General features: G+C 39.4%; 1 protein-coding gene across 1 annotated transcript in view; it reads right to left on the bottom strand.

Moving 5' to 3' along the window:
* Positions 1 to 2,184: 2,184 nt before the first annotated feature.
* Positions 2,185 to 21,933, bottom strand: part of PLCXD3 (phosphatidylinositol specific phospholipase C X domain containing 3) — a 166,980-nt gene continuing 147,231 nt past the window's right edge. The window contains exon 3 of the mRNA XM_027606255.2: positions 2,185 to 8,925. Within this exon, the coding sequence (XP_027462056.1) occupies positions 8,772 to 8,925 (154 nt within the window). The 3' untranslated portion in view covers positions 2,185 to 8,771. The remainder of the gene's footprint in view (positions 8,926 to 21,933) is intronic.

Below are 21,933 nucleotides of genomic sequence, written 5' to 3'. Positions count from 1 at the left end.
CTCAACCAAACTGTGCTCAGCTTGTGCTGGCTCTGTCTCTGCACTCTGTCTACCATTTGACTGGCTCACAGCTACTCACAATTTAATTTCATTGTTTCCAAACATGTCTTCGTAACTCCCATGCCCTGGGAACGCAGAAATAGCTAAGATGTGCCTCCTCCTGTCAAAGTTTAAGTCAAAGACTCATCATCTTCTAGTCCAATGAGAAAAGGATCATTGGTTCTATATTAATATTTTCTGCCTTTTCCTCAAGCCAAAATAAAAACCAGTCTGCAGACACACTTTCCTCTCAAAATGAAAGAGCACAATTTAATAGTAGCTGAGCACTTGTGTTGAGGCAAAAGATTTTCTCTCAATTATCTCTCAGTAAAACCCCAGGAGGTCAAGTTTACACATTTCTATGAGGTAAAACATGTGAGGGGAGAGTAAGGGCTCTGACAAGGAGTTCTTCAGGAAGCGCCAGCATTGGACTTCTTCACCTCCTTCCTCTGCCTGTCACTTAGGGCACTAAATCCCACTTTCTAGAATTCGATGTAGTTTTAATGTGGTTCGCCTTTACTTAATAGCTAGCTCCAGATGGTTCCAGGAATACTTCTATCCACTAAACCGAAGGATGAATACGGTGGAAGGTGCCTAGTTACACTGAGGTTTGCTTCTCGAGCTTGATTCCAGTGCAGCCTTTATTATGGTTTATGACTAAGGATTTTGGTGAAGCGCATGCTGACAGAGCTAATGCTGAAACCGTCCATCACAGTCTTAGTAACCACAGTCTTATTTTCTACTTTAAAAGAAGCATTTCCTCCACTCCAGATGATGTTTCCACTCTTTTGATCTAGACAGCATCACCATTTTTACCCTGTGGGGAAGAGACACTTCTTTATGGGGTCTGCTTTACTTTATGAAGTCAGCCTCTCCTGGCAAGAAAAAGTTTCATGTGAAGTCCTGGAGGTGAGGAGAGGAAGGAGAAGAGCTGGAGCCTCTGCTTTTGCTGTTTTAGAGCCACAGGTCGAATGGGGCAGCCGCGCTTGTACAAAGTACTCCTGTGCATGACGACAGGGAATGTGGCAGGAAGAGAGGGGGAATCCATTCTTCGTCAACCCATGGACCTGACCAACCTATTTCCAATTATACTTACTGTAGAAATTGTCCTTTTCTTCTTAGGTTTTCAGGAACAACGGTGTTCAAACAGCTCTACTATCTGGGGATATTATTTTGAAAAGTTCATTGAGAATAAATGTATGTTTGTTGTTTATTTGTTAAAGAACAAAATGACGCCAACTGTTCGTTCCATTGAGAAAGTACCAAAGATGTGCTTCATCCATTTTCCTAAGGAACATTTTAAAAATGTGTTGTAGTGCTTGGTGGAGAGCCTACCATACAGCAGGTATTTGGCAAATGTTTGCTGAATAACTGACTGAATGAATAGTGGCTCTGATAAACTATAGCAATATTATGTTAAGGACAAAATATGATTATGTGGAGTATTATTTGCCAAAATATGATTATGTGGAGTATTATTTGCAGATATACACTGTTTCACAAATGTAGAAATCATTACAGCTTTATAAATAGAAATCCTCTAATGTCATGAACCCACCAATGTATATAACAAGCACAACTTTTGAGGGGACTTATGTCCAAGTACCACCCCCCAAATAATCTTAGACCATATGTTTGTGTGTTTGTTTGTTTTGTTTTGCTGGATTGTCTTTAAAATACTACTACAATGCTTAAATTTTGTTTGAAGTCTGACTTAACCCCAGCACATAGGGTATATTTGGTGAACTACAAAGGCAATTTCCTTTTTGAAAGAGTGTTTCATGCATTGGGTATAGTGAAGGCTCAGCAAAAGTAGATTTCCTTCACCCTAAGCTTTTAACCTCAAGATGGCATTTTATAATAATAATACTAAAGTAATATTGCTATATTGATATTGGTCTTCTCTGTGGTAATATCAGAAGCTAAGAGCATCAGACTTTGGAGATATCTAACTTTGATGTAATGGAAATATTCATGGCATTGCCTTATTGGTGGAGAATATATCCTTTCACAGAGGAAATCCTTATATGATGATTCATATTTTTAAAAAATGATTATATTTTCTCATGCTCTGAGTCATGTTCTATTTAAGAGATCTACTTTTGGACTTTATAATGAAGCACTGATGAATATGAAAGAAAAAAATAAAGATAACTGGTATCAGGACTTTATTAGGCATTTCACTGGATACAAAGAAACTTTTTTTTTTTTACATTAAGAACAACAATCTTATCCAAAAAATTCACATTTGCTAAACAGAACAGTGGTAGGCATGTATTTTCTTTACACCACATTTATTAAAGTATCAATGACCAGATCCTAAAAAGAGAAGGCACAGATCTGTCTCCCTCTGGTGAATTTCTGGTGTCTAATGAAGGAAATGTCACCAGCTCTGCAAACTCCCATCCTTTAGAAATGAAGCAAATCAATACAAATGTGTGCAAGCAGGGACCATGAGATGGAAATGTTATATTAAGGAATTTGGATTTTCTTGTCACTTATAGGAATTTCAAGAGAGGAAGTAGGTACCAAAAATATTCCAAAACTCCATCCACATTCAGACCACGTCAAGGATTCACTGTTGGATACAATGGTCTTTGAAAACTCTATTTTAGGAATTCCAGCATAATTCTATTCTCTGCAAACTGTTCTAGAAACTGGCCTTAGATCTCATTGTTCTTACCCTGGGGTGTCTTGAGTTCTCAATTTCTTAAAAAAAAAAAAAATGCTGGTTGTTATAATTTGCTTTGGCAAATCTCCCTGGCAGGTACTGGTTCATTGTCAGGGTCCATATTCTATCCCCTGCCCAACTCCAACCCAGTCTTCTGAGGCTGTATCTATATATCTATATCCCAGGCTCTTTTCTTCTTTTTTTTCAGCAATCAAGAGAGTTTTGTTTTTTTTCTAGGTCAAATTTTCTGTAGTTCCATAGATGATCGGTTCTAAACTGATAAAAGTAATTTGTGGTAGGGTGTCAATGAGGGGAGTAATGAATTAGTTTACCTCTCTGAATGAAGGAGAAATTGAATTGTAAAAGAGGTCCTGGTATTGAGTTGGAAGGTGCTACCACTTTCCAGGGAATTTTTAACGTGTAGTGTTTTTGGGTGTCCGAGTTACTGGGGAATGTTACTTAAGGGATTAGTAGGGGAGACTCTGGATCTTGCAACGGGATGGTAAAGGGAAATTTTGAATGTAGTGGCATTAATCTTATAGAGGCACTTGCTCGACTGATTATGCCGTGTCTATTTGAGTTGGTCCTTTGTAAAGCATCCATGGAACTTTGTATGGACCAACATTTTCCTTCATGAAGGGTGTTAGGACTATAGATTTCCATGAGATATAATATAGGGCTTTAGAAGGAGGTAGAATCTCACCCTTTAGAGGGAGTCCAACTGAAAAAGAGAGAGGCAAGATAGATAGGGTTGCCAGAGAAAAAAAATACAGGACACATCCAGTTAAATTTGAACTTCATATAAACAATGAATAAGTTTTTAGTATGTCTCATGAAATATTTTGGAAATTCTTATACTAAAAAATATTGCTTATCTGAAATTTGAATTTCACTGGGTGTCCTGTGTTTTATCTGGCAAGCTTAAATATGGAAAATAAATAACTGAGGATAGAGAAAGAAGAGGAAATAAGAAGACTGGTTAATATTCCACACCTAGATCCCAGGCTCAAGGAAAATTACAACGTTTTTGCTTTGAGCATGACAACTCATGCAGGTCCTTGAATTAGTCATGCATTTTCCATTGCTAGACTACATGTAGGCAGATAACAAAGGTGTAAAAAGATATTGTATGCCTGTGTTTTGAGAAGGGAACCATGTTGGAACCACCTAATGTTGATGGGTCTTTAGTGACTCTCATAGAACCTAGGCAGTTCATCTTAACTGAGAAGATCCAATCTTTAAAAAGCAAAATTGAAGAAACAATTTTTCATGGAAAACTTATCCTCACAAACTTATCCTCACATGGTTCCAAGTTTGGAAGAACAGCTTTTGAAGTGTACTGGTTCTGTTGCTGATGGAAACAAACGTGAATCTCAGTTTTTGCATGATAATGAAGTTAGTAAATGACTGACATTGGAAACTTTTGAGAAGCTTCAGGTGCTCCACAAGCTTAACTATTTATGCTTGGGGGAACTCAGATAATTTCTAAAGCACATTCCTCATATGATTTTTTTCTAAAAAAGACCATTTTAAACAAAAACATAATTTCTCTTTAAATTTTAATCCCAAATTACAACAACAAAAAATGGCAATGAATTAAGGCTGGTCATAACGTGCCCTTTTTCTTTAGGATAAGTTTGATTTTTTGTAAGATACAATATATTAACACACGAACCACATACAAGCACATACTTTTGACTCATACAAATATACATTTAGAACTAACACCTATGAAATATATCACAAATGAAATAAAAACTGCACAATTTTCAACAGACTCAATCAATACATTTTACAAATTCTACAGAACATTTTATTGATGTTGGGGAAACAAACAATTTAGAGCATTGTTTAAAATTGTATGTAACACAGGAGCCACCAAGAAGTTATGGCAAATATAGCATTTACACCATTGTGGCACTGAAATCTAATTGAAAAGACCAAAGTGCTGTAAAATAAAATACTTTTAAAACCCTTGCTTAGCATATCCTGAGGGACACTGTGCATTATTTTCTGTTAGTAATTCAAAACTCAAGCACTCTACCTATGGAGCTTTCATTTGGATGAGTAACCAAATGTTAGGAGATTGTGTCATTGAATCTGTAAAACTATAGAACTGGAAACTCATGAGAACATGCATTTCCTGAGACTTTCAACTTTCCAGTCTGGAATGCTAACAGGGGAGAACCTGAACCGGTAACTGGCTAAAACATGTCAGGACCTCAAAGAACTTAAAACAGCTTTAAGTAAAGATGAGTGTTTGTTTGTAATTTATATTCAAGTCCATCTTCAATTCTCCAGCTTGAAGTATAATTGACAATGTATTTAGACTATTACTGCTAGGCATTTCTGATTTATGATGGTCTCATTGTTCACTGGTTTTCTAGCGATTTTTTTCTCTCTTAAATATTTAAATATCTGAAGTATGTTTATGCCCATTAATGTAGGAAATATTGATTTTAAGAGTTAAAATGGCAATAGAATCAAGTTGAGTGATTAGAGAGTGCAGTTTTAACTTGAATAATGTGTGTGTGTGTGAGATGTGTATCCAGTGTGTGTATGTATGTGTGTGTGTTTGCATGTGTGTGTCTGTGTGTGTTTGCATGTGTTTGTATGTGTGTGGGTTTGCATGTGTGTGTTTGTGTGTGTGTTTGCATGTGTGTGTATGTGTGTGTGTTTGTGTGTGTGTGTTTGCACGTGTGTACACATACAGGCGCACACATGCCAAACACTTCATGCTCTAGTACATTCACTGTTAGGTGGCGCTCCATGAAAAGTGAGTTTTCCCAGTATGGCTGAAAGTGAATATTGAGGTCATCATATAGAATATCCTAAGGCTTTTAAAAGATGGCTCCTCATTCTCTGCACTCATATGATTGTGTAATAATAAGGGAGACAGAAATGATAATGGCAGGAGTGTTCACCATTTTGGTCCTTCAAAATTACAGATAGGAAAGCAAACCCAAAAAATGATATTCCTTGCATATTTTCCCCTCATCCCACCCGCTTCTTTGATTTCCTGCTGCAGATTGGGTAAAAGTTGGATTTTGTTTCTGTTTTTTGCCTTGCAGGACTTGTGACATAAAGTCTCAAGAAAAAGCAAAAAAAAAAAAAAAAAAGTGCACCAAGATGTATCTCCTACTATCTTGGGGCCTATTTGTAGCCCTTGTGTTCCTAGCTCTCTGGAAAGACAATGCCTTGCTAAGACAAAGGAGCATAGGCTGAGGGTTAGCTCTGACCGCATACTACTAGTTCTCACCCCCACTTTTTATTTAAGGCCCACAGCCTGCTCCTGAAATGTGCTCCAAGGCAGGCCCAATGGACAGAAGACAGCCAAAGGCACCTTCTCTCCATTCCCCTTTCCAAGGACTCCCTCCTGGTGACTCTCCCTCTAGCTGGAGGACCCAGCTGTTCCCTCCTTTAGAAATTAAGGCAAGTCCACTTACTCTTGGTGCCTGCTACATAGGGACTGTATGTCCACATGGAAACCATAGCATCGACTTGAAAGTACCCTCTGTCAAACAAGGTTTCTGTGTGCATATCATTAATAGCAATAAAAAGCTTTCTCCAGTTAAAAAACTGCACAATTAGTCTAAAGCTTCAGCATGTTTGTTTTTTCCAGCACCCAAATGACAAATGTGACAAAGCTAATTCTAAGCAAACATTATAAGAAAGCATTTAGTTCAAGAAAATACAACATAGTTACCTCTATATTTTATTCATTCTTCATTAATATGTTGAAAGTTTTGTTTTCTGTCATATTTATAAGTTAAATCCTTGTGTCATTGCAAGTGTGCTTGGCTAAAGATCCTCCTGAGGGATGAATAATGAATTGTCAGAGAGAAAATCTGCTCACAAAGCAAATTTACAGGATGAAAATTTCAATAATCCATAGTCCTTTAAAAAGGATTCATATTCAATTGCACATTAAGAGCAGGTGAAAGAGCTAAAAAGACAATAAACCGCAAGAGGAGGGAAGATGGAAAGAAAACTCTATTTGTAAATAATTAAGTCCCAAGCTAGAATATTTTTACAAAAATATTTGAATATGGTCAGCCACTCTACTTTCACAGGTCTCATCACTCTTTTCATACCTTGAGGGTTTTGGTCTTAAAATTAAACTATTTAATATTATCAGTGTTTTTGCTTGAAAAGAAGAACTGTGGCTATGTTTGCCCATGTCTGTGTGTCTGTCTGTGTGCATTTGTATCTGTCCACTGGCAGGATGGGTGGACGCTGGCATACTGTGCGTAGTGAGACATAGACGCGCAACTGGAATGTGGAACTGTTGCATGTATATGCACACTACCAGGTCTACTGAGCAGACCAAACACTCTGCATAAACATTCTCTTCAGTATAAACAATTTCTCTTGCTTCCCTGCAGCTGCTTATAAATACTATTTTTTGACAATGAGTGTTTATAATCTTATAACCAGCTCTTGATTATTCACAATCTTGACATAATCAACCCCCTTGCCTAGGTCTAAGAGATTAAACCACATGCCCTATGTTTAAATTAATTAAAAACTGAGGGCATGCTTTTATTTTTCTATGGTCCTACTTTGCATGGACCGCATTTTCCCAAGGGACTACTGAGGTGCAATTATTTCTAAACATGAAGATAAAATAATTCATAATTATAAGAATTTCAGCAATTTATAGATTTTTAGTTGTGCCTCACAATATTCCTGTGAGGCACATAGTTGAGGGTTATTGTGCTTTTCAAAAATCATCTTAGCGTTGTCAAAAATCACAAAGACACCATGGAGGAAGCGAGGCTCAAAGTCCTGCTACCATTTTTCTTCCCCGTAGACCCGGACTATCAAATCTTGGGACACTGAAATGTTCTGTAAAACTTTTGCTTCTGCCCCAGTCTCTATCCTGGGGTAGGACAGAATCCAGAAATGATGGGTCAGTGTTAATTTTCAGTGCATCTGCCCAGATCACGTGTATGTAAGAATCTCCTAAAGACATTTCGTGATCTTTGAGATTTTATGGACATAGTTTCAAAAACTGCTCTTTTTGCCATCTTTCCTCTTTCCTCAACTTCAAGTAAAAATTTGAATCGAAGCTTCTCAAAATATGTTCCTCAAAATCTGGGATTTAGAATTACATGTTTGGAGATCCCAACTTCATAGGAAAGCTTGCACAATCTTTTATTCATTTCTTCTTTTTTTCTACCTTTTTTTTTTAAATCAAGAGAATTGTTAGGGGAGATTTTTGTAAGAGTTCTTTTCAGAGTTTCCCGATTTAAACACATTTGTCATAATTTTTCATTTACTGAGCATTTGCAGGGCAATATTATTTAAGAGATTCCTGAATTAAAATGGCATCCATCTCTTCCCCCCTCCCCCATCTTTCACTACAGAGTTGGCACTAATTGTTCTTCCAAAAAAGTTTTTACACTATATTTATAGCTGCCTTAAATAGAAATACTATGAAACACTGTTATTTTCATATAACACAAAAATTACTGATTATGTCCTTCAATGTTACTGATGCAGGGAAACTGACTTGATACATATTTTCTATGACCAAAAGTTAGCAATGATCGACCAAATGCAGATGACTAGAGGATATTATATTATACCAAGTCTCACAAAAAAAAATTCAGTACATCAATGTAATACACATTACGTTGGGCATTCAATTGTTTTGAGTCCCATACGGCATCTGATTAAAAAGAGCGAGCGAGAGAGCGAGTGGAAAGTTTCAGTTAGAGGAATCAGTGTAGGAGCCCTAGGCTGAAATCAGAAATGCAATCACGTAAACATTCATCAGATATACGTTGCAAAGACTAATTCTGAGAAACAAAATTCACGGTCTTTTTTTATCCCTAACACTAGAAGCAGATTTTGCTCATCAAATGGGAAATGAACTATTTATAGTAATGCAGTATGATAACAATCACTGAAGAAATGGTTTCCCCCTTTTCCCACCCACTACCAGTCTAATCCCCTCAGACACCCAGTGGAATAGGAAGATCAGAGCGTTTATAGATAATATGCCTAATACAATGAGTCTTCTCTGTCTTACTCATGGATGTTCCAAATGGTACTATCAAGTGTTGGCTTCTCCCTCATCAAAGACATAGTTGAGCTTTATGACAGTGCTGATGAAATCACCAAGTTCCACAAAATCAGCAGTGACAATATTGATACCACTCTCTCCCGGCTTCTGAGTGCGGACCCACTGCATCATGGCAGGAAGAGCTCTGAGAAAGGAAAGAAAAAGAGAAGTCATGGAAGGCAAGATACTATTTTTCAAGCTTATGCTACCTAGGCTTTCCTTTAGTTTTCTAATGTACCAAAATAAATGCCCCAATTATAGACATAGAATAGAGAAAAAAGCCAAACGGACAATGGTAAATTTTTAACCTCTGAAGGGACTCTGCAGGAGAAACGTTCACCGTAGTGGTCCGTATTGGACTTTTCATCTTTGGAGATCTCAGATGTGTGAGTTTACAGTGCAGCCTCTCCACTAAGAAAACGACACTTTTGTACTCACATTCTAGTTTGGCATGGTGTGACTGGCAACCCTGCAAAGCTATGGGGTGGTGAGGTCAGAGATGAATACATGCACTTAACAAACATTTATTAGGAGCCGGCTATTTTCAGGAAATGTGCTAGGTACTGTAATTAGATACAACAGCAAAAACCCCTGCATCCAAAGAGTGCATGATTTGGTGGTGGGCAAGTGGATAAAGAAAAAGTTTTAACATAATACAATCAGGACAAAGAGGGAAAATCATAAATAATTGATATCATATGATAAGAAGGAATAAGCGCTATAAAAATGGGGACAAAAATGGATTAGGAGTGTGCAGGTAGAGAGGGGTGGTGTAGATGACAACTTAAAATAGGGTGGGTTAGTAGGCCTCATTGATAAGGGGACATTTGTGCAAAAGTCAAAGGATACAAGGGAGTGCTAGGGAAAGCATTTCAGTTACCACCATGGCCCTAAGGGTGTAGCGTGCCTACCTGGAAGAAGGAAGGAGAGAGTAGTAAAAGATGAAGCAAGAGGGCCGAGCCTGCAGGGCACTGTAGGCCATTTTAAGGGCTTTGAGGGTTACTCGGAGTGAAACAGGGAGGCTTTGGAACATCTTGCGGGGAAGAGTAGTACAACCTGACTTTCATCGTAAAAGATGACTCATTACAGGGGAGCCTGCGTGGCTCAGTCAGTTAGGCATCCGGCTCTTGGTTTCAGCTTAGGTCATGATCTCGGGGTCGTGAGATCGAGCTCCATGTCCGGCTCTGCGCTGAGCGTGAAGCCTTCTTGAGATTCTCTGTCTCCCTCTCCCTCTGGCCCTCCTGCTTGTGCTCACTCTCTAAGATAAGTAAATAAATCTTAAAAAAAAAAAAAAGATGACTCATTACCATGAAAGCATAAAGGCGAGTCATTGAGTCTGGCCTGAGAAGTCAGGGAAAACTTTTCAGAAGCCTGCTCCCTGAATGTTGAGGATCAGGAAGACAGGATGGTGTGTGCCTGGTAGCAGGGCACGTGGTCAGGGAGACACAGGTGATGTTAATATGGCTGTGCGGTATCCTCTGAAGCACACGGAAGTGACACCTACTCTGACTCCAAGTGTCAGGAAGGGAGGTTTACATGGGAAATGGATAAAGAAGCAGCCCTGAGAGCTGACAGTTCGACAACAAAGAACAGTGTGAGGAAATCGATGTGAACTTTGAATGCTTGGGTGAGATGGAGGGGGACGGAGAGAGGGGAGAAGGGGATGAGAAAATGAGGGGGTGGGTAGGAATCTCAGAGTAGTTACGTTATAAAATTTAAGGAAGTCTTAAGTTGGGAGAGATAGGAGATAAGAACCGGATGAAAGAGGGCTTTCAAAATGTAGAACTGTCAGCTGTTAACTAGGGAAATCTTAAGCTTAGATTTGTGATTTGGGGAGAGTGGCTTGCCTTCAGTGTGGGCCAATGAATGGGACAGAACTGTAGGAGGGGCAGGCGTAACAAGTAGGGAGCTGTCAAAGTCATCCAGACCAGAGACAGTGGTAGCTTATGTTGCACCAGCAGCCATAGAGATAATTGAAAGGAACTGAGGAGATAAAATGATGTTTGCTTAATGTGGGTGGGATGGAGAGGGAGAAAGAGGCCATGGGTGGATGCCTAGATTGCTAGCAGTATTCTGGCAGGCGGACATCATTCTCCAATCTTGGAAAGACAGGAGGGAAGTCTTTCCAATGGATGTGCTAAGTTTGGTCTGAGACCGTGATTTTGAAGTGACTTTGGGACACATGAATTGAGATCTCAGTTGGTAGGTAAGTACAGATCTGATAGTCAGGACACAGAGCTGTCAAGAGCCATCATAGTAGCATAGAGCTATGAGAGTAGATAAGGTTACCTGATTTTATAGAAGGAGAGGAGAAAAGATGATCAGCAGCATGTAAGGGTTGCCTGGAAAACTTGATTCAAGAAAAGAAAAAGAGAAGTAGGCACAGAAGTAGAAGGAAAATCAGGAGAATGTAATCATCATGATAATCAGCACAAAAAGGAAACCATGCCCCTTTTGGTTTGTGAAGCCAAAGTGTGGGATGTAATACATGTGCATTTCTCCAGATCTCAGAAAGCAAATCTAGTCTAAGCAAACTCAAGCCATCTAGGCAAAACTGGCTCAACTGCCTTGGACTACAGTAATCTGGTGGGTCATCCCTTAAAAATTCTGATCCATGTTTTTCAGCATATACATTTTTCCCATTAGACCCAGATAGAGGAGGATCCAATTGCTTCTAAAAGCGTATAACATGGATCTAAAAGGCCCAATGCCTTCAGAGAATAGACTGGTAGGTGGAGAGATATGGTCTTCTCGGCACCAGTTTCAGAAGATAATTCCACCTTACAATGAAAAATCTGGATCCCTCAGCACAGATGCAAGTGTGTTCAAGTTCATTAGAAAGACAGATGCAGTGGCAATGTGTGTGTCGCCACTCGGGTTCAAATGCCATTACTTTTTCTTCTGGACTTGCTGGAGCAGATGATATCTCTGTGTTGTGAATGCAGTATCACCTTGGCATTTTAGAAAAGGCAGACACTCTGTGGACAAAGCATCAGAATTGGGCATTTCCTGGGAGGAAAGGGTGGGAGGTGGGAGGTGTCATGGATGGGATAACACTGAGGCCAGTGTTGACTCTGTGTTGACCTTAATTGAGTAGCTGGTCCACCAGATTCCTTGAGGTACTAAGTCACAGGAGGTTCCAGAACAACCAATTCCCATCTTAGAACCATGACCACCACAAAAACAGCTCCTCGGATGCCTTCTGCTACTCTAAGATTAAAATTCCTGGGCCTGAATTTAGAGCAACTAATTATCATCCCCATAGGGAGATGTTAGAACGTAAGAGTGCTCTGCTCTGTTTCCCTATAAAATAGATTGCTCTGAGGATCGATGAGACATCCTTTTGGAACGGCTTGTGGGCCTCAGGTAAAAAATGAGTTTTACATTCAAAATGCCATTTCTCTGAGTCGTGGGAATACTTCTATTTTTCTGTTCAGATATATTTTCCTAAAGTCAGTATGATACCAAAGACAAAGCAAGCAATAATGCCAGGTTGAATCTCAAATACTCAGATGGTCTTAAGTAGAATTATGTGAACAAAAAGAGTCAATCTCCTGGATTAAAACTAGCGGATGCTACTGAAGGTGTAATAATTTTTTGGAGTGCCATTTCTTAATGCATTTTCATTACTGCCCTCCTATGGAGCCTTTAAGAATATTTTTTTCTGCTCTCCCTCCTACTCCATGATATACCGCAGATAGAATGTGTTTCTGCTGATATACTTCTTATATAGCTGTGTTTTAAACACAAGAAGAGTAAATTTTTTTATTTGCCCTCCCCAAAATCAAGTTTTGCCACTTTGGCTGCCATATTGATATTGACAATGCAACTTTATAACTAACTGCCAAGTTTTGATTACATTTAGTGTTGAATAGAGTGAATTGAAAACCCTACTCTGGTGGTAATAACATATTGTCTCAATGTCACAATTTCCATGGTATAAGTTAGTTAAGCTTTAGCTTTCTAAATCATTCATTCATTCATTCATTCATTCATTCAACAAAGATATATTGCACACTGTTGGAGGATGCTGTTGTGATTGTGGCTCCCAAGAGCCACCCGGGAGTTCAAACCTTCTTCATCTCTCTTGGAGAAATGTTGCCAGAGCCTTGCCCACACACTCCTTTTTTGCTTTTTCTACACTACAGTCAGGACAAACTCTTTTTCATCTGCATGCTTTATTCCTTTACAAAAACTGTCACAGAGTCTTTTCTCCCCTCCAAGATACACCCAGCTCTTCAGCAGTGTGGACGACTCTGTCCCTACCTCCCTCAAACCATCTACTACACAGATCCCTCCTCTGCCTCATTTGTTACTACTTCCTACATGCTAATTTCTTCTCCAGCAATACCGAGAGGCTTGTTATTTTGCCTTAACCACACACTGTGGTCTCATGCCTCAGTATTTTTTCAGGCCTTCCCTTTCTATGAAATACCATTCCTTCTTCAGTACCTTTCTTGCTCTGACTAATTTCTACTTGCCCTCCAAGATTTGGCTCAGCCATTATCTCAATCCCTCCCATCCAAGTCTGGGTGGGAAGAACCCTTTCTTTTCCTTATGTTTTATACTCCTGAAGCCTAGTTCTGTGACTGTGTATTGCACACAGCATTGACTTGATCCATTTCCATGCCTATTTCTGTCAGTGCCTGCACACTTTTCCAAGAACAAAAATCATATCATAGTCACCAATATGTCCTCTGTACCTACCACAATCCCTGCAACCCAAAGGAAAAACAACACATTTATTGAATTTAAATGTTGAACTAGAAATCTTGGTCTCAGATGTCACAAAGTCTAACAAGCAGAATGGGTGTGAACCAACTGTAACAATACAATATGGTACAATGGTCAAGAGCACAGGAATCTATGGGAGCATGTGAGATGAAATCATTTATGTCACTTTGGAGAAATTAAGGAGGAATTTAAGGAATACATCACAAAACAGGTGACATCTGAACTTGGTCATGACTCCTTAGATAACAAAGGAAGGCATTTCAAGAAAAGGGAACAATACATGCAAAAGCATAGGGGCTGTCTAGTAGATCTCCAGAATTTACTTATCCTGCATAACTGAGACTTTGTACCATTTAACCCCCACCCTTCCCATTCCTCCTCTCTCTCCCCAGCTCCTAGCAACTACTGTTCTATCCTCTGCTTCTATGAATTTGACTACTTTCATTCTAATATGTAAGTGAGACAACCCATTATTTGCCTTTCTCTGCCTGGCTTATTCCACCTAGCATAATGTCCCCCTCCTGTACTGTATACTAAGATTTGCTAGGAGGGTAGGTCCTATGTTAAGTGTTCTTTACTACACACACATACAAAAATAATAACAACAACAAAGGGGGCAGAAGCAAACTTTGGGAGGTAATGGATACGTTTGTGGCCTTGATGGTAATGGTTTCATGGGGATGTACTTATCCCTAAACTCATCGACTTGTATGCATTAATATGCACCCCTTTTTATGTCAATCAGACCTAAATTAAGTGGTTTAGGAAGAAGCATATGGGCATGAAAGATGACGTGATTAGGAAAGACAAGGTGACCAGAAAGTAAGGCCAAGGAGGTGTGGGGACAGTAGGGGGACACCTGTATTGCACACCTGCAAGGGAGGGACAGGAAGATGTTAGGCCAGATTGTTAAGAGCCTCCTTTGACAGCCTGTGGAGTCTGAGCTTCACTCTGTATGCACTTCAATGTTTGTCATTAATTTTGTCCAATTAAAGAAGAGTTCTTTGATTTTCCCATGTGAGAAAGAATCTATTAATTTCATACAAAGTCTGCCATCTAATGACACTGAAACTTGTATTCTTATCACATATAAATAAAGAACACATTGTCTCCCTTTGAAAATTCTCAGGTTGTTCTCAGACTGTTATGAGATCTTAACATTCATTCATTCATTCATTCATATTACTTCCCCCATACAGCCAAAAAGTCGCTAGTGGAAATTTGAATAACATTCACTAATATTATGAAGGAAAATATTTCATAGTGAAGTTATATATTCTGAAGAGATTCTTAAATTTCCTTTGAATCTGTGTATTTATATTTTAGTATTTATTTATGGTGCAGAACGATGTGACTATACAAACACTGCAAGGTTTTCTTATAAATGCCACCCTTTTTCTTAATCTCTCTTTTTAGTGAGAGGCTAGATTTATAGTGTAGATTTAGACTGTTTACTCACAAGACCACCCTGACAACCAGGAGAATCACTTCAAGATAAATAAAAATTTAAATAAAATCATAGCACTAGCGTCAAATCTGGAGCCAAGCTGTTTCTACTCGAGTCTCAGCAGCAGTATTTATTGTAAGCAAGTTAGTTAACACTCTAAGCCTCAGTTTCACCATCTAGAAAATGGGCACAATAACCAGGATTAAAGTAATGTGTGTAAAATGCTAAGATAAATGTCCAGCTCTCTAAGTGGGACTGTATTGAACATCCTCTGAGTGACAGCCTTGTAATGCCCTGCTCTGGTCTCCAGAGTCTCTAAGAAGGAAGGCAGCAGGAAATTCTGAGAGCAACACCCAGCCATAATACAGTTGTGATGTAAAAATGAGCCTGTGGGATGTCTTTCCAAGTTTCACAAATCCAATCAAAGAAAGAACGAGGGCCAGACTGGTGATGAGGCTCTTAGGGCAATGTTCTTGGAAGGGCTTTGTTTGCAGGCCCACAGTTGTGGCAAACCTCCCATATGCTTCTCCCATCAGAGTTGCTAAATAAATGAAGATGGCAAGAGAGCAAGCAAGTTCACAGCTGAAATCTGGTACATGAAGCCTCAAAGTCCTTCTCTGGACTGTGGAGCTCTCCTGAAGAAAGGCATCTTCAAACAGGTTGCAGGCTTCTTAGGAGAGGAACAGGCACATCTGCAGGAATCAGAAAACCTCCCTCCGAAGAACAACTGGAGGGGAAAGAGAGAAGAGCCAGAGGTCTTCTGATGTGCTGGCTTTGAGAACTGGTTTTGAAAAGATTTAAAGGAAAAGACTTAGGAGTTGAAAGTGCTGAGTTCAGTAACCCTCAGTGTGCTGACCTTGACTTATTAATTCATGTCTGTCTCTTACTTGGGATGCTTTAGTCACTTCTCTGTGCTCTTAGCACAAAGGTAAAAATCCTTCACTGGTCTTTGGGGGCTTGAACAATAGCCCCCGATGGCTTCTCTAGTTCCATCTCTAGTCACTCTTCCCCTCACTGAATTCTAGCCACATCCTCAGTCTTGCTCACCTCGACCAGCCTATTTGCTCAGGGAACTTTGTAAATGTTGTTTTCTTGTTTTTCAGCCAGAATGTCTTATCTTTTATGCCCCTTCCCTTGGCCAACTCCTTCATCTTTCAGGTGATAGTTTAAATGTCACCGCTTCAAAACACCAGTGAGAATTGTCATTATATTTATATGTGTGATCAATATCTGTCTCCCCAGCTGGACTGCAATCACTTTGAGGACAAGGACTATCTGTTTTCCCACTGTTGTATCCCCAGTGCTTAGCACAGTGCCTGGCATGGATTAAGTATCCAATAAATATTTACTGAGTAAATAAACAAATTTTATTTAAGACATTTTTTTAAAGATTTATTTATTTGAGATAGAGAGAGAGCATGCGGAGGGGCAGAGGGAGAGGGGGAAGGAGAGAAGCAGACTCCCCACTGAGCGTGGAGCCTGCCTGGAGGCTTCACCCACAACCCATGAGATCATGACCTGAGACAAAATCAAGAATCGGATGCTCAACCTCAACCGACTGAGCCACCCAGGTGCCCCTACATTACTTTTAGAATAGAGATGTACGCAGTAACATAATTCGTGAAAAGACTGCCCAGTTTTTCTCACTATGGCTACTGCCAAAGATTTTAGTTTGTGAATTCACTGCTATTTTGTTAAATGAAAGTGGTGTCTTTTTTTTTTTTTTTTAATTAACGACCAGTCAGTTTGCAAAACGGCTTTCCCTGCATTATATATAGAGAGTCAGGAGAGTCTGTGTAATAATAATGATAGTAGTGACCATTATCTTCATAAGAATAAAGTTTATCAGAATTAAACTTAATCAGATTTCTTTATTTACTATCAATTTTGTATTAGTTTTCATTATTAATTATAATTATTTATCATTTAATTAGATTTAAATTTAGGAATCCATGTTAAAGTCATATTAAAGTGTGTGTCTATATACATAATACTTTTACCACAAATGTATGCTACTTCTCTGACCTCTCTGAACTATTTTTTTTGCAGTTAACAAATGAATGATAATAAAATGCTTGCATCTTTCAGTGAATTTTACTTGAATGTATTTCATTTAAACAATGACATGTTTCTTTTACTGAGTGAAATAGAACCTCCACGTTCAGCTCGTTAACTTTTGCACAACTCTCCGACGCCCTCATGGATAAAGATTACAAATGAAAATATCAGAGTCCTGTTACTGTCTGTCCCAGACCCAGCCGCTCCTGAGAAATGGATTTTTGTTGATCAGCAAAGTTTAAAATTAGGATCATAGGTCTTTCTCTCCCTGCGCAACTGAGTCACCCAGGACCAACTAATTAAAATCAAGTCTGACATATTTTAAAATGTGATTTCCTGTCAGTCTGGACATTTCTGAAAGCTTAGAAATTTCACTTGAAAAATGAAGAGAAAGACAAAATACAAAGAAGCCCTTCCTGAAAAGGTTGGCATTTCATTCATCAAAGCATACGGTGATAAAAGGCAGGGCTTTTGCAACTGTAGGTTTAAACCCTGGAAGGGGCTTCAAAATTACCTCAGGTTATCTCACAAATCATAACTTCCTAAAATACCAGGCTTATCAGTTTTTTACTAAACCTGTTTCTATTCAGGAAGCAGCATATCTGATTTATGCCTGATGAAAATAGCTCAGTTTTTAAAAAATCTTTTTCCCCTAAAATTGAGCACAGAGAAAGAATGAAGTCATATGAATTATCTGTGAAACAAATGCCCTCACAAACAACTCGAGAGATTTTAGAGGACCTGAGCTTTCCTAAATAGGAGACTAAAGCCTTTCCATATCTTCCCATGACCTGCACTATATACCTTCAGAACCAAATTACTGCAATTGTTAGGTATAAAACAAAAAATAATTAAAGGCACGACTATACACATAGCTGGTTAGAATTTTTTCCCCTGTGGCAGTGAAAGGAAGAAAACCCTTTCTCCTTGACTTTCCTGGATCCTCTGCTTAAACCCCATTTGTAGCTTGATAAAGACCTCTGTTCAACAAATATTTATAAGGCACCTCTCACGAGCTACATATTATTCTCTGTGCTGAGGACACAGTGGGGCTCGGAGACAGACACAGCCTTTGCTCTCCTGGTCCATGCAGTCTAGTAGGGGAAAAGGGATTTATTAAAAATACACTAATGAACAAACAGGTAACAAGAAAACAAACAAACTGGACTGGTGTTAGAAGAGAAACTTCAGCTCTTGTCCCGACTATAACAAAATGTGTTTTATTTATAATCTTGCACAAATTGTGTGAACCTTCTGCATCCCCATTTTCCCTAATTGTAAAATTAGGAATACTAGCCCTCAGAGGTAGACACATCCCCACACAAAGTGATGATATCGACGAGGGTGCTATTCAAATGTAAGGTCCGGGGCTGTTTTCTAACTCGACTCGGCACAGCCATGAAGGCAGACATGTTCTGGGAGCTGCAGGGGAAGGACACAAGAGCTGCTTGTCACACCAGGCATACTGCGCAGGACACTGACCAACCTTCCGTGTTACCCTCGCTTGCTGGTTTTCAAAGGGACACAGTCCAAGTCCTCAGGAATACACGAAAGCTATTTCATCTCCTCCCCATGCTGGGCAGGTTGTTTAGTTTGTTTAGCAAAAAGCGATGCAGTCAAATCAAAGCAAAGGACACCATTAGTTTCCTTTGATGCTGGCAACAGGAGCCCTTTTCATGGTGGTGTGGAAGAAATCCGTTAAAAAGCCATTTTCAATTCAAATAAGATCATAGCAACTACAAGAAGAATGGTGTTTAGAGTTCATAAAATGGACTGTGTCTTCATCATTTGCTCCCAGCCAATGTTTCAGCCTAAGCCATAACCCTGCCAGGAACACTGAAGGTGAGCAGGTCAGCCTCCCACTGAGCAGGGGTTCTCCTGTCTGCTAATTTCCTAAGGCAGCAAGCAAGCAAGAAAGCACTGCAAATTCTCAACACAAAGACATTCCGTATATTGAGATTGAGATTGCCAGGAGGCACACGATGGGTTTTCTTTCAAGCGTAGAGTCTCAAGACGATGAACACTTCTGTGTGGGGTCAAGTGTTCTCACTTGGGTTTGTTCCTGCACACCAAACAGCCCCTCACTCAGAGCAATGTTCGGGGAATGTGGTACTCAAAATTCAGAAGCAATTTGCTTTATTCAATACGGTTTCTATCTGCAGGATCTGCCCTGCCTTTCCGCTCTTTGGAAGGATTTCCATTTGCTAAGAAAGAGCTGCCGTCGAACTTGCGCTGAAAGTAAATTTGACATTTCTGTTTTTGCTTGGATCACACATCTGAAGTACTCTCCAGGTTGATCCCTTGGCTCTCAAGGATTCCCGACTTGGGGGGTCCTGGACTAGGGATATCAGAGGTTGTAAGGTAAGCTGCAACAGAAATCACAGTCACCCATGAACTGTGGTCACACAAGTTAACTTAAATGCCACTTTTCTTTACTGCTGGCAGAATCATTTTATCAATCCAGTTTTAGTAGTGAGTACCTATTGTTTATTGGAAGGTCTAGCGGAATTCTGTATGCATTTAATTTTAACAATGGGGAGATAAGCTATTACTTATCAAATATACATTTATTAAGAGGAGACGGGCTCTGTGAGGAGAAAATGTGGTAAAAGTTCCTTCAAGGTGAAATCCTGGGAACCACTGGTCTCCATCACATTCATAGATTCCCTCCTACCATCAGTAAATGCTTATTGAGTACTTATCATGTGATAGTTGTTGGGACAGATACAGGGATGGATCGGACATGGTCCTTGCCATAATTATGGAACTAGTTCTGGAATTACCTGAACCGCTACAAATAGAAATTGCATAATTGCCTCGAACAACCTTGTAGGGAAACAAATGGAGATGTCCATGAAGCTTCTTTTGGCCTCATGAGGTAGCTGCTGGCCTCTTTCTTGACATATGCTCTAATTCCAATGGAAACATTCCATGGACTCTTATAAATTCATGAGACTAAATAAAAACTACTCTCTAAGGACTCATAAGTTAAGTGAGTATTTATCGAGTTTTAACGGACTGCCTACAATTGATATAGGGGCAGTAGAAAGAGCAAAAGCTTTAGAATCAGGCAGAGCCCTATTAGAGTTACTAATGAAGTGTGACCTCAGGAAAGGTTATGTAACCTCCCCAATGTGAAGTTTCTTCATTGTCAATTGGGAATAATAATGGTACATGCCTTATAGTGTTTTTGCAAGAATAAGATAAAACAACATGATATGGAAAGGTGCTACAGCATAGAAGTGAAGAGTGATGACTTTGGAGCAGACTCTGAATTCACACCATGCACTCTCATTTATACTAGTGTTATTTTAGGCAAATCACTTAATCTTTTCTAGCTTTAGTTTCCTCGCTCATAAAACAAAATAAAAAGAGGAAACTAATGTGAAGATTACATGGAATAACATGAATATAAAATTTAACATAATATGTGAGAGATAAGAACTCCATATATGTTAGCTGCTACTCCATTTTTAGTGTTAATGTTTGAAGTGCCCAGGACATAGTAGACAATGAATAAATGTTAGTTAGCTTAATTTTTTCATTTTTCCTAGTTTTAGGTTACTTTAAGGCAATGACTGAAAAAGTTACTCTATGCATAAATGTATGGCGACTGCTATGAAGAGTGCCCAGATCCCCCTTCCAGATTGAGGGTGCTCTTTCTCCCAGATGCTCTGAGTGTCGTTGGCTGTCAGCTCTGAGCTGAGTTTCTGTCCGAGAACTGCCCTCAGGCAAAGAAAGCCACCTCACTCAAGGTGACACACCCTCTCTGGGGACAACTTGAATCCAATGACTGATCTTTGGGGAGGAGTATATAGAGGTACTTGACCCAAAGTGGGACAATTCTGAAGGTTCATCCCAGCTCTAGTGCTTCTCTGGGCTTGGCTGAGGCCTTTGTTGAGAAGAGCCTATCTTCTCCCTCTGCCCAATCCTGTTTCCTTCACTCTCCCAAAGGCATGGATCCCAAGAGAGCTCCAGAACAAAATTTCTGCATACAAATCTCGGCATCTCAGAGTGTATTTCTTGGGAAAACCAACCTACGAGTCTCCAGTTTAGATGGCACGAAATTCTGTGATCAGTAGACTTTCTCTTTCAACCCAAGTAGGAATCAAGAGTGGCCTTTGGCAACCTTAATGAGATAGAGAAATTAAAACTATATTTCCTTTCCCAGAATACAAACAGGGTGAGTCTTAGGCTGGTTTGAGGGGTTTTTTTTTGGAGGAAGGGTAGGAGGGGATCACCCGAGGAAAACTGCATTTATGCTTAGGGCCATGCACGTGCAGACTCACACGGGTACCTCTACTTCCTCTGGCAAAGCAGAAAGGCCACCCAAATCAGACTACTTAGAAACAGTTACCACATAGTCTTACTTTAGTCATCTGTTAGAATTTTCCTCTGGATGCCATTATGCTATGAATAATGTATCAGGCTCAGAAAATCTAAACCTGCTTCTAAAGAAAATGTTTGTCATGGTCACTCTAACGGAAGACTTTTCCAATCCAAATTGCTCAGCAGAAGCTGGGTGGGGGTATTTATTACATCATCACAGCCTTCTGTGTACAGTACTTTGTGCAACTTCACGTCCCTGACATATTCTTTCAAAGATGAATGTGGTTAGAGCATCCAAATCAAATGTTCAATTTAAAAAAAAAAAAAGGCCAAATTCAGAAATTTCACTTTCCTTAGAGAAAATGCTGACAGGTAGAATGAACACACACAGAATTTAATTTGGTCATAATATCCCAGGTGCTTATGTGTTCATGTGTCTGTGAGTCCATGTAATCATGCATAATTATCAGGGGTGATTTCTTTGGCCTTTTCTCCTTAATCAGTGACAACTGCAGGTGCAAGGGGGAGAGGAATATGTCATCTGTTCTGCAAGAGAATAATATCCATTGTGCTATTAATTCTATA

This window comes from Zalophus californianus, chromosome 5, assembly GCF_009762305.2.
Source record: "Zalophus californianus isolate mZalCal1 chromosome 5, mZalCal1.pri.v2, whole genome shotgun sequence".
In the NCBI taxonomy this organism is placed as follows: domain Eukaryota; kingdom Metazoa; phylum Chordata; class Mammalia; order Carnivora; family Otariidae; genus Zalophus; species Zalophus californianus.
This window is presented reverse-complemented; position numbering and strand designations above follow the sequence as displayed.